A 13,986-nucleotide genomic window follows, 5' to 3' on the forward strand; every position below is an offset into this window, starting at 1 on the left:
TCTCTCGCTGTCTCTCTCTCTCTCTTGCTCTCTGTCTCTCTCTGTCTCTCTCTCTGTCTCTCTCTCTCTGTCTCTCTCGCTGTCTCTCTCTCTCTGTCTCTCTCGCTGTCGCCCGCCCGCTTCCTCCCGCTAGGACAGCAGCGTCCAGAGCTGGCGCGGCTCCAGCCAGGGCCCGCCGCTCTCCACTGGCCGGTCCCTGCGCGCTTCCGCGTTCTGCTGCTTCAGCAGCCACGAGCGCACAAGCGGCCTGGCGTCGAACCACTCCAGCGGGGGGCCATTGCACTTGATCCAGAGCAGGTTGGCCAGGTGCTCGTCGCCGTCCTCATCCAGGTCATCCTCGTCCTCGTCGACGTCATCGTCGTCGTCGACCTTTTCTTCTTTGATGCCATAAATCCGGTGGTTCTGCTTGCGGTTCCAGCGGCGCTGCTGCTGCTGGTGACGGTCGAGGAGAGAGTCCGCGCGCTGGCGCGACGCGGCCACGTCGGCGAGCGCGGCGGTGACGCGCGCGCACTCGGCACTGCACATGGGCAGCGTGGCGATCGCCACCTCCAGCCTGCTCAGTGCGCCGCCCTCCGGCACGGCCGCGCCGCGCTGCCGGCTCCGGAACTGCGAGGCGCAGTCGAGCGGCGGCAGGCGCAGCCGCCGGGCGAGGCGCGCCACCTCGTCCTCCTCGAAGGAGGGCGGCCGCTTCCCATCCCCCGCGTTGTCCTCCCCCTGCCGCCGCTTCCACAGCTTGGGGTCGAGCACGGAGACGAGCTCGAATGCGTCGACGGGGAAGCGCGCCATGAGGACGTTGGCGAGAGTCTGGTAGAACCGCGCCGTGTCCAGCCCGCCGCCGCCGTCGTCGTCGTCGTCCACCACCACACCCTTGAAGAGGCCGTCGGCCAGCCGCTGCTTGGCCCTGTTCAAAGACTTGCCGCCACCATCCCGCAGGGACGCGACGGCGGCGATGGCGCGACGCACGGCCCAGAGCGCGTCGCACGCGGTGGCGCGCGCGTCCTGCAGCGTGCCGGCCAGCGCTCGCAGCTCGCGCAGCGCATCCTTTGCGGCCGCCAGGTGCCGCACGAACGCGGCGCTCTCGAGGCGGGCGCGCAGACGCCGGTACGCCTCCCGCTCGTCGGGCGCGCGCGACGGGTCGGCGGAGGCGCGGGCGAAGTGCGTGTGCAGCGCCGTGTAGCCGCGCCACGCGGCGCGGGCGCACGCGAACGTCGACGCCGCGTGGCGCCCGTCGGCCGGCGTCACGGCGGCGACGCGCGCCACTTCCGCGCCGAAGTCTGGCGCCGCTGCCGCCAGCTCGCCGGCATTCCTCGGCGAGCGCGCGCACAGCTCAGCGGACGCCGTCACCAGCGAGCCGAGCCGGTCGGCGGCGCCGCTCGCCAGCAGGCAGCGCGACGCGTCCCGTTCCAGCCTGTGCGCCACGCAGCCCAGCCACAGCAGGAGGCGCGGGAACGCCTTCTGGAAGTGCGCGCCGATGCCGCGCAGGGCGGGGATGTCGGCCGACGGGCCCTCGCTGGCGCCGGCCAGCAGCCTGTCGTCGAGCGCGGCGCGGCCCAGCTTGTCCTCGAGGCGGCGCACCACGGCGCGCGCCGCCTCCTCGGCGCTCGTGCCGTCGGGGAGGCGCACGAGGTCGAGCAGCGCGTTGTCCACGGACGCCGCGGCGCCGACGCGCGCCCGCACCAGCACGGCGGCGAAGCGGCGGCGCGCGAACGAGCAGCCGTCGACGAGCACCGAGAAGCAGTCGGCGCCGCCCACCAGGTGCGCCGTCAGCTTGGCCTCCATCTCCGCGCGGACGTGCGCGATGATGCGCAGGCAGCCGTGCGCGCCGCTCGCCCGCCCGAGCCCAGCGCCGCCGAGCTCCTGCAGCGCGCAGAGGGAATCGTGCCGGCAGGCGCGCAGGTCTTCCTTGGCCACGAGGTACGCCGTGCGGAAGGCGCGCTCCGTCTCCGAGAACAGCCTGCTTTTGGAGTCCACCACGTGCCTAGGCGGTGGCGGTGTCGGTGCGCGAGGGGTCGGTCGCGTCGTCTCGTGGACGGCGCTGATATAACTCGCCTGGCGGTGCGCCTTGGTGTCGCGGTGCTCGTACACTTTCTTGCGCAGCTTCTTCTTGTCCTTGGCCCACACCATGCCGGCGCGCCACTCCTTGGCGAGGAAGACCCCCTGCCGCTTGTAGACCACCACGCTCGCCTCCCTGCAGATGGCGCAGCCGATGCCCTCCTGGCTGCGGAACAGCCACTTGGCGCGGCCCTGCCACGCGCGGAACTCGTCGTCCGACCACGGGAAGCACCGCTTCACTGTTGCGCCAGCCTGCTGCTGCTGCGGCTGTTGCTGCTGGTGTTTCTGCTGCTGGTAGTGTTGTTGCTGGTGCTGTTGTAGCCGCCGCTGTTGCGATAACGACGCCGCTTTTGCCACTGCTGTCGCCGTGGCCGTCCTGCTGCTCCTCCGCATGGGCTCACGGCCGACCGCTCCCGGTTTGACATCAGACGCCGACCCCGAACTCTGGGTGCCTTCGTTCACCATCAGCTCCGCGCCGCCGACGCCGATGCCGCCACCGACGCCGCCGCTATCCGGCACGAGTTCGAGCTTGAAGTCGGCAGGCTCCGGCACGAACTCGAGCTTGACGACCGGCGACAGGGGGCTCGGTGAGAGGCCGTATGGTGGCGTGGCGAGGTCGGGCGACCGTTCGGCTTCGCGCCATCTCCCCGAGGACGGGTTCCTGCCGCTGAAGGCGCCTTGAACGTCGCAGATGGACATGTCCAGAGAGGCCGGGCCTGCGGCAGCGTTCAAAGGGCGGCGGACGACTCTGTCCAGTGGCCCCCGGCTGGCCTGTGTGTGTGGAATAAACGTGGGAACACGAGGAGGCGATGGGATGAGAAGGAAAGGGAAGAATGCAACATGGCCTGGCGGTAGCAAGTTCGCTGCTTAGTGCAGTGGTTGGAATCCCGCAGGACGCCCTGGTTATTACTGTGGATGTATTAACCGTAAAAATCGCGTGGATTTTTCTCTGGGTCTTTCCGTTTCCCCCCCCCCACATTTATAATCAACGTGCGTTTAAAGTATTTGGCTGCTGCTATAAAATTTCACGTAACGATAAGCCACTTCGTTGAGCTATAATTTGTGGCCAGGTCGCTTCTGAAAAAGAGCTATACAGCTCAGTAAGCCTTACCTGGCAAAATAAAAACTAAAATTTGTTTAGTTTAGTTTTTGGTCTGATTTCTATTTACTTTACTGCTGTTTGATTATGTTTAGATTTTTTTCCTTTTGGTGACCCAGGTCACTCTTGCAAATGAAACTCCAATCCTTGGTCTCTTGAGTTCTTCCCCTGGTTAAACATAATAAACTCATTGACCAGTGTTCCTTGGGTCATTCGGTAAAGTCACGTAGATAGGTTCAAGGAAAATAACAAAAAACGTTTTGATCGCAACACAAGCGGTCGTCATCATCCCTTTTCCTGATGATGACCGCTTGTGTTGCGATCGAATTTTTTGTAATTTTGTTATTTTCTTTGAACCTATCTACGTGACTTTAACGAAAGACCCAAAGAATATTAATTCCTGCAGTGTAGAGTGTTTTGATTTTATTAGTCAAATACTGCCATCTGTGCCTCGAAACGACGATGGCTGTCTCAGAAACTTGGGAGTTAGCGATGTATGTTATCCTGCTGTTATACACAAATTTGGTTGTCCGCCTGATGATGCGAGTTGTAATTACTGGCTAAATGTCGTACTCAGATTGTAAATGTTGTGGATTTGCTCTCCATCACACCGGTGTGCTGTACTCGTAACGAATTGGCACGTTTAGTTTACGTGAGAAACCTTACTCATTGGCTGTGTTGGGTGGTGGCGGGTTTAACGACACATTTATATTTACGCGCTCTAACCCAAAAAAAACTATATTATGGATTCATACTCTTAGGCTTTTTCGGTAAAGTCACGTAGGTAAAAAAAAAATTTAATAGAAGTAATAATAGAAATAAAATAATAAATCACGACGTTTCGGAGGCAACACAAGCTTCCGTCTTCAGGTGGAACCGTCAGCACAATTGCTGTATCAAGGTCTCTTGGGACTTCTCTCTTTACTTGATACAGCAATTGTGCTGTGACGGTTCCACCTGAAGAAGGAAGCTTGTGTTGCCTCCGAAATGTCGTGATTTAGTATTTTATTTATATTATTACTTCTATTAATTTTATTTTTATTTTTTACCTACGTGACTTTACCGAAAAAGCCTAAGAGTATGAATCCTTGCAGTCACGAAAGCTTCAAATCTAGAATATATTATGGATGTTGTACCAGTTTAAAAGGGTAAAAACCTACTACTATATTTTGCCACTGGTAAAAGAGATCTCATAGTGTAAATGCTTACCCCGAGCTCTCAAGACTCTGATATTGCACTGTGTTTGAGTTGTACGCCTTCTGGTGTCATCTGGTCCAACACCAATGGGGACTAGGCTCTAAAGAAAGCCATCTCGGGTGTGGACCAATCAACTTCAAGGACAGTGCATATTATTATCATTATCAGAGTTGCTTCTTTTTGTTAGCTTTTTTGACTACTTGTGTTGTGGTTATTGCAAACATGATGCCTTGAATAAAGGTGTCAGTTTTGTACCAGTTTAAAAGGGTAAAAACCTACTACTATATTTTGCCACTGGTAAAAGAGATCTCATAGTGGATGTTATCCTGTTTATTGTTTTTAAACATACGGTCTTTTTTCGTATGCAGGAGGTTTCATGGCTAAAAGGACCAATCTGGCTGTGACACGGATCCTTGCTCAGTGATTGTAGGGGTGTGTGGACACGTTGTTCTGTGTCCCAGTTTGACAGCAGAGGTCTCACTCCGAATCAGTCAAGTGGAATTATCTTTTCATCGGCTGCTTAACGCTGTGTGGAATCTACCTGGTCCGTCGCTTCACACAAAGCTTCGGGGCTTCTCATTCCCTCCCTTCTCTACGCTTGCGAAACGTGGATCTCCCTAATGGAGCATCTTCACCAGTTAGAAATATTTAGCTTGTCCTGCCTACGATCCCTCCTGGGTTTAACCAGGCTGAATTGTGTAAGGAGCTCAGAAATCCTTGAAAGAAATGGACAATCGGTGAGCTTCTCTGGCAGGCAAGGCTGCAGTTGGCTGGGTCATGTAGCCCGCATGCCCAGCCACCGCATGGCCAAGCAGCTTTTGTTCGGCCGGTGAGAGGAGGATAAATGGTACGAGAGGATATGGAGCTGAGTGGATTTGCCAATGACTGGTACCAGTGGTGGCAAGATCGGCCTCTGTGGAGGAGGCTCGTGAAAAGACGCCACTGGGCAGGTGGAGTCAGTCGCCCTCTAATAACAACAGAGAGGAGAGGAGCGATGCTCACAACAATGAACGGAATGCCAGGCGGCTAAAACACATCAAGTTGGCACAGTAGGAGCACAAGTGGTGCATCGGCCAGTCATCTCAGTCAGTCAACTCATGGCACCTGGTTCAGTCCAGTGACCCCCTGTCAGCGAGTCTTCGACACTTCACGTGGCCTTAAAGTGCATATAGCCTGGGATAAGTGCTGTGGAGATGTCACTGCCACTTAGTGGCGAATGGCAGTTGTTGTTGTATCCCTAGCAGCAGAGCTTTCTCGTCTCTGTAGGGCGCTATGCAGGCGCAGATCCCCATTATCCAGCTGTCCAAGCCCCTTGTGCAACGCTTCTCTCCAGTTGGCCCTCTCCTGGGCCATTTCCCGCCAACCAGGGATAGGAAGGCCACAGTACATTAGCGTAAGGCGCCCACGGTGGCGAGATGTTAACTACCTCACCTGGTATACAGGTGGTTGTGGGTTACACCCCGACGCTTGCTACACATTTGGAGTTTGCATGTCTCTCTCTCTAACCCCGTGGTCGCGTGGTTTTTCTCTAGGTCCTATATACATTTCCACTTGATAAGCCGTTTCGTTGACCTATCATATGTGGCCAGGTCACTTCTGAAAAAAGAGCTATATAGCTCAGTGGGGACTTAACCAGTTAAATAAATAAAATAGTTTAGTATATATTTTTTAGGGTATCTCATACCTGTCAGCCCATGAGGTTTACCCGTTTTCTTGTACAGGGAAATTGAGTTTTCACGTCCACACGGCGTACAGCCGTTTCAATATGGGCAACATTTTTTTTGTCTATTTTTTTGTCTATTTGTTTGACTTTGTAGGATGAATGTTGAGATTGATAAGGGCACGACGTGACCAATGAGGTCTGAATTGGTCTGTAATAAGATAGGCACTGTTAAGGGGTTGACAGGTATAGACTATCTTTTAAACTCAGGAGGGGGTGGTATTTTGAACGGCTGCCCTGGTCGAGTTCGACAGTCCCAAGCTGCTTTGCAATGATGCGGTAAGTCTCTGAAATCCTCATTGCAAGTCCGGCCCATCACAACTGAATTTCAATGTCCAGTGACCTCATCGTTGTCGTCACCCAAATTAGCATACAACCGCGTGACACGAAGTCACACCCCCCCCCGCCCAGACATAAATTAACATAAATTACGTGACGGGGAGAAACAAATTCGGGCTAAACGATTAATTGATTTTAAATCAAAATTTGAAACAATGCGATTAGCAAATCACAAAGGCTGCGATTTTTTGCGATATGAAAAGTCCTCTTACTTTATTACTGGAATTGCTTTATTTTACTATAACTTTTTTTATTTAACTTAACAATTGTTCTATGTTCGATTGTTCTATTTCAATTATTTTTTTTAAAGAAATACATGTTGGAAGCAATTCACATCTTTTAAGTTCTCATCCTTGCATTCGAATATCTAGAGCAGTTCATATTTTGATGGTATCATGTGGTAATGCTCCATCACGTGTTTTAAATCTATTACGCAGTGAATATTGAACTGAAGTTTGATCGCAAATCAATTCGCAATATCTGTCAGTAAAATCGCAGATATTTTCCCCAAATCGTTCAGCCCGAGAAAAAAAACCCCACCTCCAATATAATTAGCATAATAGCAGTCACGCGACACCCAGCGACGTCATCCGAGCCCCGCCCCCCCCGCATATGATTAGCATAATCCAAACCACGCGACCCTCACCACTAATAAACATGACGTCACCCCCAAAAGAAACGGGGAGGGCGGCGACGTTTACGGGGAGCAGCCAATGGGAGCTCGACCCGGGGGCGGGGCCCGCGCGTGCGCACTCGCGCGCCCCCCTCAAAATGGTGACGAGACGGCGCAGCGCGGAGCGGGGAGGACGCGGCGCGGACGAGCGCTAGGAGCGGCGCGCAGCGGGCAGCTGCCTCCCCCCTAATGCTGAGGTAAAAATGAGCGAAAACGAAAAGGAAAGAAGAGAGAAAACCCGTGGGGAGACCGTCCGTTGCGTTAAAGCGTGCTTATGTTAATTGTTTATTTTACATTTTTTCGCGCGCGTGGGGGGGTGGTTCTGGCGCCAAAAAAACCGCCGTCTCCGAGCGGCGCGCACACGGCCGCCATTTTTCTCCTCCCCGTTGCGTTTTCGCGCCTTTTTTGCGTCGCCTCAGCCACGACCAAAATGCAACGAGGGCTAAGATAAAACATCGACGACGATAATAAAGAATAACACGGAAACGGGAACCCCCCCTCCCCCCAGACGAACGATCACGAAGCCTCCCCTCAAAATAAAAACAATGTCGCCAAACGTCACGCGTCGTGTTGTGCGCGATGTGGGGCCGTGACGCTCCTCACCCTCCTCCTCGGCGCGGCCGCGTCTGCGTCATGGCCGCCTCCCTCCTCCTCACAACGCCTCCCCCCACCACCACCACTTCCTCCGTCTTCTCCTCTTCCTCCCGCACGCGATTAATCTCCTCCGCTTCTCGTGGCGATGGCTGCTGCGTCCGTTCGCTTAGCGTCGGGCGGCCGAGAGAGCGCGGGGAGGAGCCGGCGCCGCCGCTGTCGCCTTCGGTTGTTGACGACGCGAATGGGCGCCGTGTCGTCGTCGTCGTCAACGCAGCGGCGCCAGGGGGAACTAAACCTCGTGCCGCTCGACAAAGCCTCCCGTGCGATGTGTGTGGGAATGTGGGAATATGTGGGGATGTTTGTGGGTAAGGGAGAGTGTAATTCCTTACCAGAGTCGTGTGCTCCCCACCCACCACCACCAACCGACTCGCATCATAATTTGTGTTATGGATGATGATGATAAATATAACTCGCCTCAATGTGGGTGTAGTTTCTCACCATTACGGTGTGCCCGTTTCTCTTTATGACACTAATACTGTAGTAAGCTGTTTATAAAGTAATTCCAACACCCCAACCCCACGTGCATGGGAACAGATGAGTTGCGTTTGCCGGCCTTGTCGCCATGCAAACAACAATAACATTGTAACCGATGACGTTCACATATCACGTTTAAATGTATAGATTTTAATTTAACATTGTTTTGGAAATGAGGGGCGCCTTTTATGACGGTACTGTTAGGGTTAAAGTGTTAGTAGTATTCCCTTATATCACCAGATAATACAGGTCAATTGTAATATGACATTACAAAATTAGTATTGTTGTTCTTGCAAAGTACTCCATGAAGATTTACACGCATCAGAGTTGTAAATGAGTAGGTCTGTTCAACAGGGTTGTAGCCAACAACTCCAACTTATGCCCTCTTAAGTTGGTAAATGTAACTAGGCAACGATAAGTCTCGGCTCTTTTCCAATAAACGGAAGTATAAAATGTGCAGTCACCTGGGTGATGTATGAGATTTGGTGCACACAAAGTGCTTATTATGAAGTTAATTCCTTTATTGTTAATCGTAACCGTCAATACTTGTAGATTAAGACGTTTTCCTTGCTAAATTTAGTGTAAAGCGTTTATTTCTGGGTCTCTGAACAAGTGGAAATTTCACGTTTCTAAGTGACCTTAGGACACTTTCTGAATTTGGAATTATTGTTGTGGTAAGGTGCGAAAGTTTGTAACTTGCACAAACGACGAGTGATTTGCAAGGTATTGTGTGGATTTAAGCTATAATTTTAAGATAAATTAAATACATTGATCTGCAATTTAGGCAGATAACGAGGAATTTGTGTGGATTTTCTAGAATACTCGCAAACCCACAGCGTAAAAACCTGCAGGCTTCTATACAAGTGATGCAGTAATATTGGAGTATCATTTGACAACCTTGTCTGTTAAATATCAACTGTTATTGTATAAATATTGTTTTCAGACAGGCTACACTTTGCGTGCGTTTTATTGACTTGAGTTTGTTTATTATTTGTTTAAGAGCCTGAGCGCTGGCAGGTAAATAAAGATGTAACATGCTAAAACATGTAAATACTGTAAGCTTAACTTAAAATCTAATATATAAAATTCTTCAAACCCACTAAGCAGCTGCGTATTTTGAGATGGTGATGAGGAAATCGCAGAGCCTGTAGAGTTTCTAGATTATTCTTATAACACCTTAAGCTTATTTAGCATTGCACACAAACGAGTCTTCTTACACGATATTTGGTTATGGACTAAATGATAATCTTAACATCCTCGTTCAAATATTGTTGTCAGAAAATATACAATTATGTTGCTAGTTATTTATTTTTGACTGAAGAATTATTATTAGTTAGATATAATGAGCGTTGAACTGGGTTATAGGTGAAAGTTCACTACTGATACGTGGAGTCCAGCCCACATTAAACTTTATTTTAATGAATCGGGGTGTACGGTACTGTATAAGCTAACTTTTGCTTTGAAATGTCTTTTTAGGGTGTATTGGTAGCTTGTGAGCACATTCTCCACTACTACAGCAGTCAGAACCAGGTCGAAGGTTTGCTTTGTGTAATCACCCGGTACATTAATTGTTATTGGGCATCGCCAGTGGACCTATCTGCTGAAGAGTGGGTAGGTACTATTATAATTTACTACTATAATGAGACAAGAATGTCTGTGTGTCCCGCGCATGACGTCACTCCACTTCGGCCAGCCCCCATTAATAATCATGAACAGGTGACATCTTCCAAATCGACACCCCCCTCCATTAATAATAATTAGCGGGTGACGTCACTCCACATGGGGGGCCTAGGCCCCTCCTCCCCCCTCCTCACCGCCAACTTAAAACCCTCACGATGAAGGCAGAACCCTCACGTCACGCGATCTCCATAACGCTGTTGAGACGTAGAAGTAAAAAGGACGTCATGATGAACAAGGGATTATAACCTTTAAATGAAATAAATCTGTCACCGCGGCCTTACAAATCTCACATTAATTGATACAGTGAATATCACGTCGCGGTCTGCTTTTTGCTTTCAAGTTTCAGATTTACTGAAATACACCCGTCCTTGGACGGCCAAAAGGCTATTCTTTAAATAGTCTTCCAAGGAAATCCTCGACAGCAAAACCATTTTAGTAAGGGCGGTGCTTGGGAATTTCCTAAATTTCAGCAATTTTTTTTTCTTGAGCTATCATATGCAAAAATATCCTACTGCTGTGCCAGTATCATACTCCGAATTATAGCGTTTGCTAAAAACCAATACCGAGTTAAAAAATTGGCACCACTGCTTCTTGAGAAACAGCATTTACACATTTGGAAATTCGACAGGCCATGATTTATATATGCCATTAAATGGCATATATAAATGGCATATATCATTACAGTATTTGTATGCCATTTTGGAAAGGATGCATATCGAGTACATTATTAAATATATAAGGTTTCTCACACAGTTCACGGATATTCAGGGTGACTTCAAACATAGTCGTGTGTGTGACATTTTTGGTATAATATGACCAACATTTGTATGTGTATACATTTCATAGTTTACAATGAGTTCTCTGTGAAATCCCCCTTACTATTTCTCTATGTTTATTTAGGATATTATAGCAATTCTAAGCGATATGGGACTCATTTTTAACTGTGCTGTTATTATTTTTTAACAATTTTGTGGTGATGTTTTGAAGTATTGATGCATGGAGGTTTCTGAAAGGAGACATTTACTTGGAGTTTAAAGGTTTTCTCCATCATTTCTCATTTGTCAAGAGTATGTTTTATAGTAAAGTAGAAAATTAATAAGCCATAATTTATTTACAACCGCTTTTTGTGTTTAGTTGCCCTTCGTCCGCACCTCCAATTAACACGGTTAGATACATACGGTGCGAAAGAAGTTCTACATTCATACATCTGCTGTATGGGATCATGGAGATGACAAAATAACTGGCTTCAGCCAAAAGTATGACATCTGTGAATGGCGATGTTTTGTTTACATTTTCTGATATAATGTCGGCTGTTATCAGTGGCCCATGCACCCAATGTTAAGGGCTGAACAGCTTGGGTTCAGTGAGGACTTTTTGTTGACATTATTTATTCTTTATGTTTTCCCTCATGGTCAGGTGGGTGGTGGGTTGCCCAGGGGGTCATCCACGTGCTTGTCATGCCATCAAGTTTGCTGATGACTTCTGATGCAATACATATAGTTGTGGTTTCAAAGGTTTACCATTTATCGGAAGATATGGTTCGTAAAAGATCTGGCGAATTCTAAAACGAAGCTGTTGTGTGCTTATGTTAACCCCAATCGCGTCCTTTCAGATGCACTTTCTGCGGCCGTCTGGAACACTCTTCCGATATTAGGAAGCCACTGGAGCTGTGCACTTTTTAATCTAGATTGAAAGCTCATTTCTTTAGAAATTATTTTAGTGTTTAGTTTGTTGTCCTTCCCCCGCACCTCCGATTAGCACGGTTGGCTACATGAGGTGCAAAATAAGTTCTAGATACATATCCTAGAGTTGGAAATTACCAAAGACTCGCCGAATGGCTGGGAAGTTTTGTAGTGCTATAATTGAAGCATTAACAATGCCACTCGTTCAAATCCCTGTTGGAGATTGTTGGATTATGGTTAGGGTTCAATAAAATAAGAACAGTGAAGCCGTATTTTTACCCTCCGATGTCTTTAATTATCCCCCTATTTCTAATTTTCTACATCCCAGATAATCGCACAGCGAATCTTAATGACCTGGCACCTCGTATATAAAATTACGGTACTCTGTAAGGCTAATGTTTACCTGCAGGGATTGAATGAGCAATGGAGGGGGCTTCTTTTTTAGACTGATTAGACGTTTTTTTGTCTGAGAATTATGTGTTTAACCGATTGACGTTGATGCTCAAGTAATGATGTGCTTCATTGGAAAGCTTGTGATGTAAATGTCGCATTTTATTAAATTTCATGGATTTTACGGTGTGGTGTCATTCAAGTAAAGGTAGCCTAATTTTTTTTATTTCTGTCCAAGCTTTCATACCATTATTGGCTTGTTTTGATACTTAGCCAGACATTTCTGTCGGCAGATGATTTAACAGGTGCTCCGATGTCAGTGTTGACGAACGATGATTTATCATGCTCTTTTTAACTTAACGGCGACCATGCCAACATTGGATTCATTACTTGCTTTCTTGAAGCACAGAATTACACATTTAATTTACATCTGCTGTTTTCACAAATGCAGGATGCTTTTTCTTTTTTAACACCAAAAATATTAGGCTCGTGACCATATCGGGCTGAATCTGTGTATTGTCCTCGGCTGGACTGGTGCAGTGTTTCAGTTTATTCCCCAAAAAACTTCAAAGTGTAAATATATTTAACATTACACAAGCAATGACAGGGAAGACAGTGGGGTTAATGACTTGTATCCACACATCGCCACCCAATGCTAAATTGGTGCACTATAGAATTAATCAAGAGATGCTCGATAAAGAAAATGCCAGTGGAAATGAAGGCCGTTTTGGATTCTGCTGTGAATTATTGTTAATGACCTATGAATTCTCGATTTTTTTCTGGACTGCAATGAAATGGGTAGTGCCCCATGTCCAACTTCTTCAAACAGAAGCACGGTGGTTGTCAAGAGGCAGAGTATTTACTCGCTTGTTCGAGCTACGTTTATAAGTACAGCTATTTCTAAGACACCATTCCAATTCGCAAGCAGTTTTGAAGAGTCATCCTTGCTCTCGTGATTGGCCTACCACTGATATAATCACACACCTTAATGGGCTGAACATGAGGCTGCAGGAAGTTTCGGTGACTCTTGGAAATGCGAGACAAAATCAAGAAACTGGACTTGTTTGCATGTCGCGTACAGAATGATAATTTCTGCGCATATCCAACATTGTAAGGGTTTCTGTCTGAGAATGACCTGGTTCTTGACAACAAAATAAAAGATGCGGTTGAAGAACATCTTATTGCTCCCAAGAAACCGTTTGAAGATTACTTTCCAGTGGAACTTGCAGACATAGCAGTATCTTCTTAGGTTTTTTCGGTAAAGTCACGTAGAAAGTAAAATAAAATAAAAACAAAAATCACGACGTTTCGGAGGCAACACAAGTCTCCGTCATCAGGTGGGACCGTCACAGCCAGATTAGCTGTATCAAGTGAGGCAATGATTCAAGATGTAATCCCTTAAAAGCGAGTTGAGGGGGGAGGGAGAGGGAGGGGGGAGCTCATCAGACTATGGTAGCCAATGAAAGGAACGTATCGGGAGGGAGGGGGGGCGAGGCCAAAAGGGTGGGCGATGGACGTGGAAGCGCTTGTGCGCAAGCGGCCAATTACTGCACACGCCAACACAATGGAGCGATTGTGCGCAAGCGGCCAGCCACTGCACCCGCCAACACAATGGGCAGAGAGGAGGAGGGGAGGTCTAATACACATGATAGACAAAAGAACGAAAATGATGATGGGTACAAACTTAGGGGGAGCTCATCAGACTATGGTAGCCAATGAATGGAACGTATCGGGAGGGAGGGGGGGGCGGCGAGGCCAAAAGGGTGGGCGACGGACGTGGAAGCGCTTGTGCGCAAGCGGCCAATTACTGCACACGCCAACACAATGGAGAGAGAGGGGGAGGGGGGGTCTGATACACATGATAGACAAAAGAACGAAAATGCCCATGTTTATACCAATGCTGGCTGAACAATGAAGAGAGTACTGTTAAAATAACTGGGGATGTTAACACTCGGTAAAGTACAGTAAAATAGTGCCTGTCAGATAAGATGGTCCAAAAAATTTGTGATTAAGTCTTTACTAAGTT

General features: G+C 48.8%; 1 protein-coding gene across 4 annotated transcripts in view; it reads left to right on the forward strand.

The window, feature by feature from the left end:
• Positions 1 to 7,168: 7,168 nt before the first annotated feature.
• Positions 7,169 to 13,986, forward strand: part of PCIF1 (phosphorylated CTD interacting factor 1) — a 35,772-nt gene continuing 28,954 nt past the window's right edge. For 2 of the 4 annotated variants that reach the window (XM_078617704.1, XM_078617705.1), the window contains exon 1: positions 7,287 to 8,001. In XM_078617704.1, coding sequence (XP_078473830.1) covers positions 7,820 to 8,001 — 182 coding nt within the window. In that variant the 5' untranslated portion in view covers positions 7,287 to 7,819. The other 2 variants (XM_078617706.1, XM_078617707.1) reach the window with 2 other exon arrangements.

Source organism: Lampetra planeri, chromosome 54, assembly GCF_965212315.1.
Source record: "Lampetra planeri chromosome 54, kcLamPlan1.2.h2, whole genome shotgun sequence".
NCBI classification, from domain to species: domain Eukaryota; kingdom Metazoa; phylum Chordata; class Hyperoartia; order Petromyzontiformes; family Petromyzontidae; genus Lampetra; species Lampetra planeri.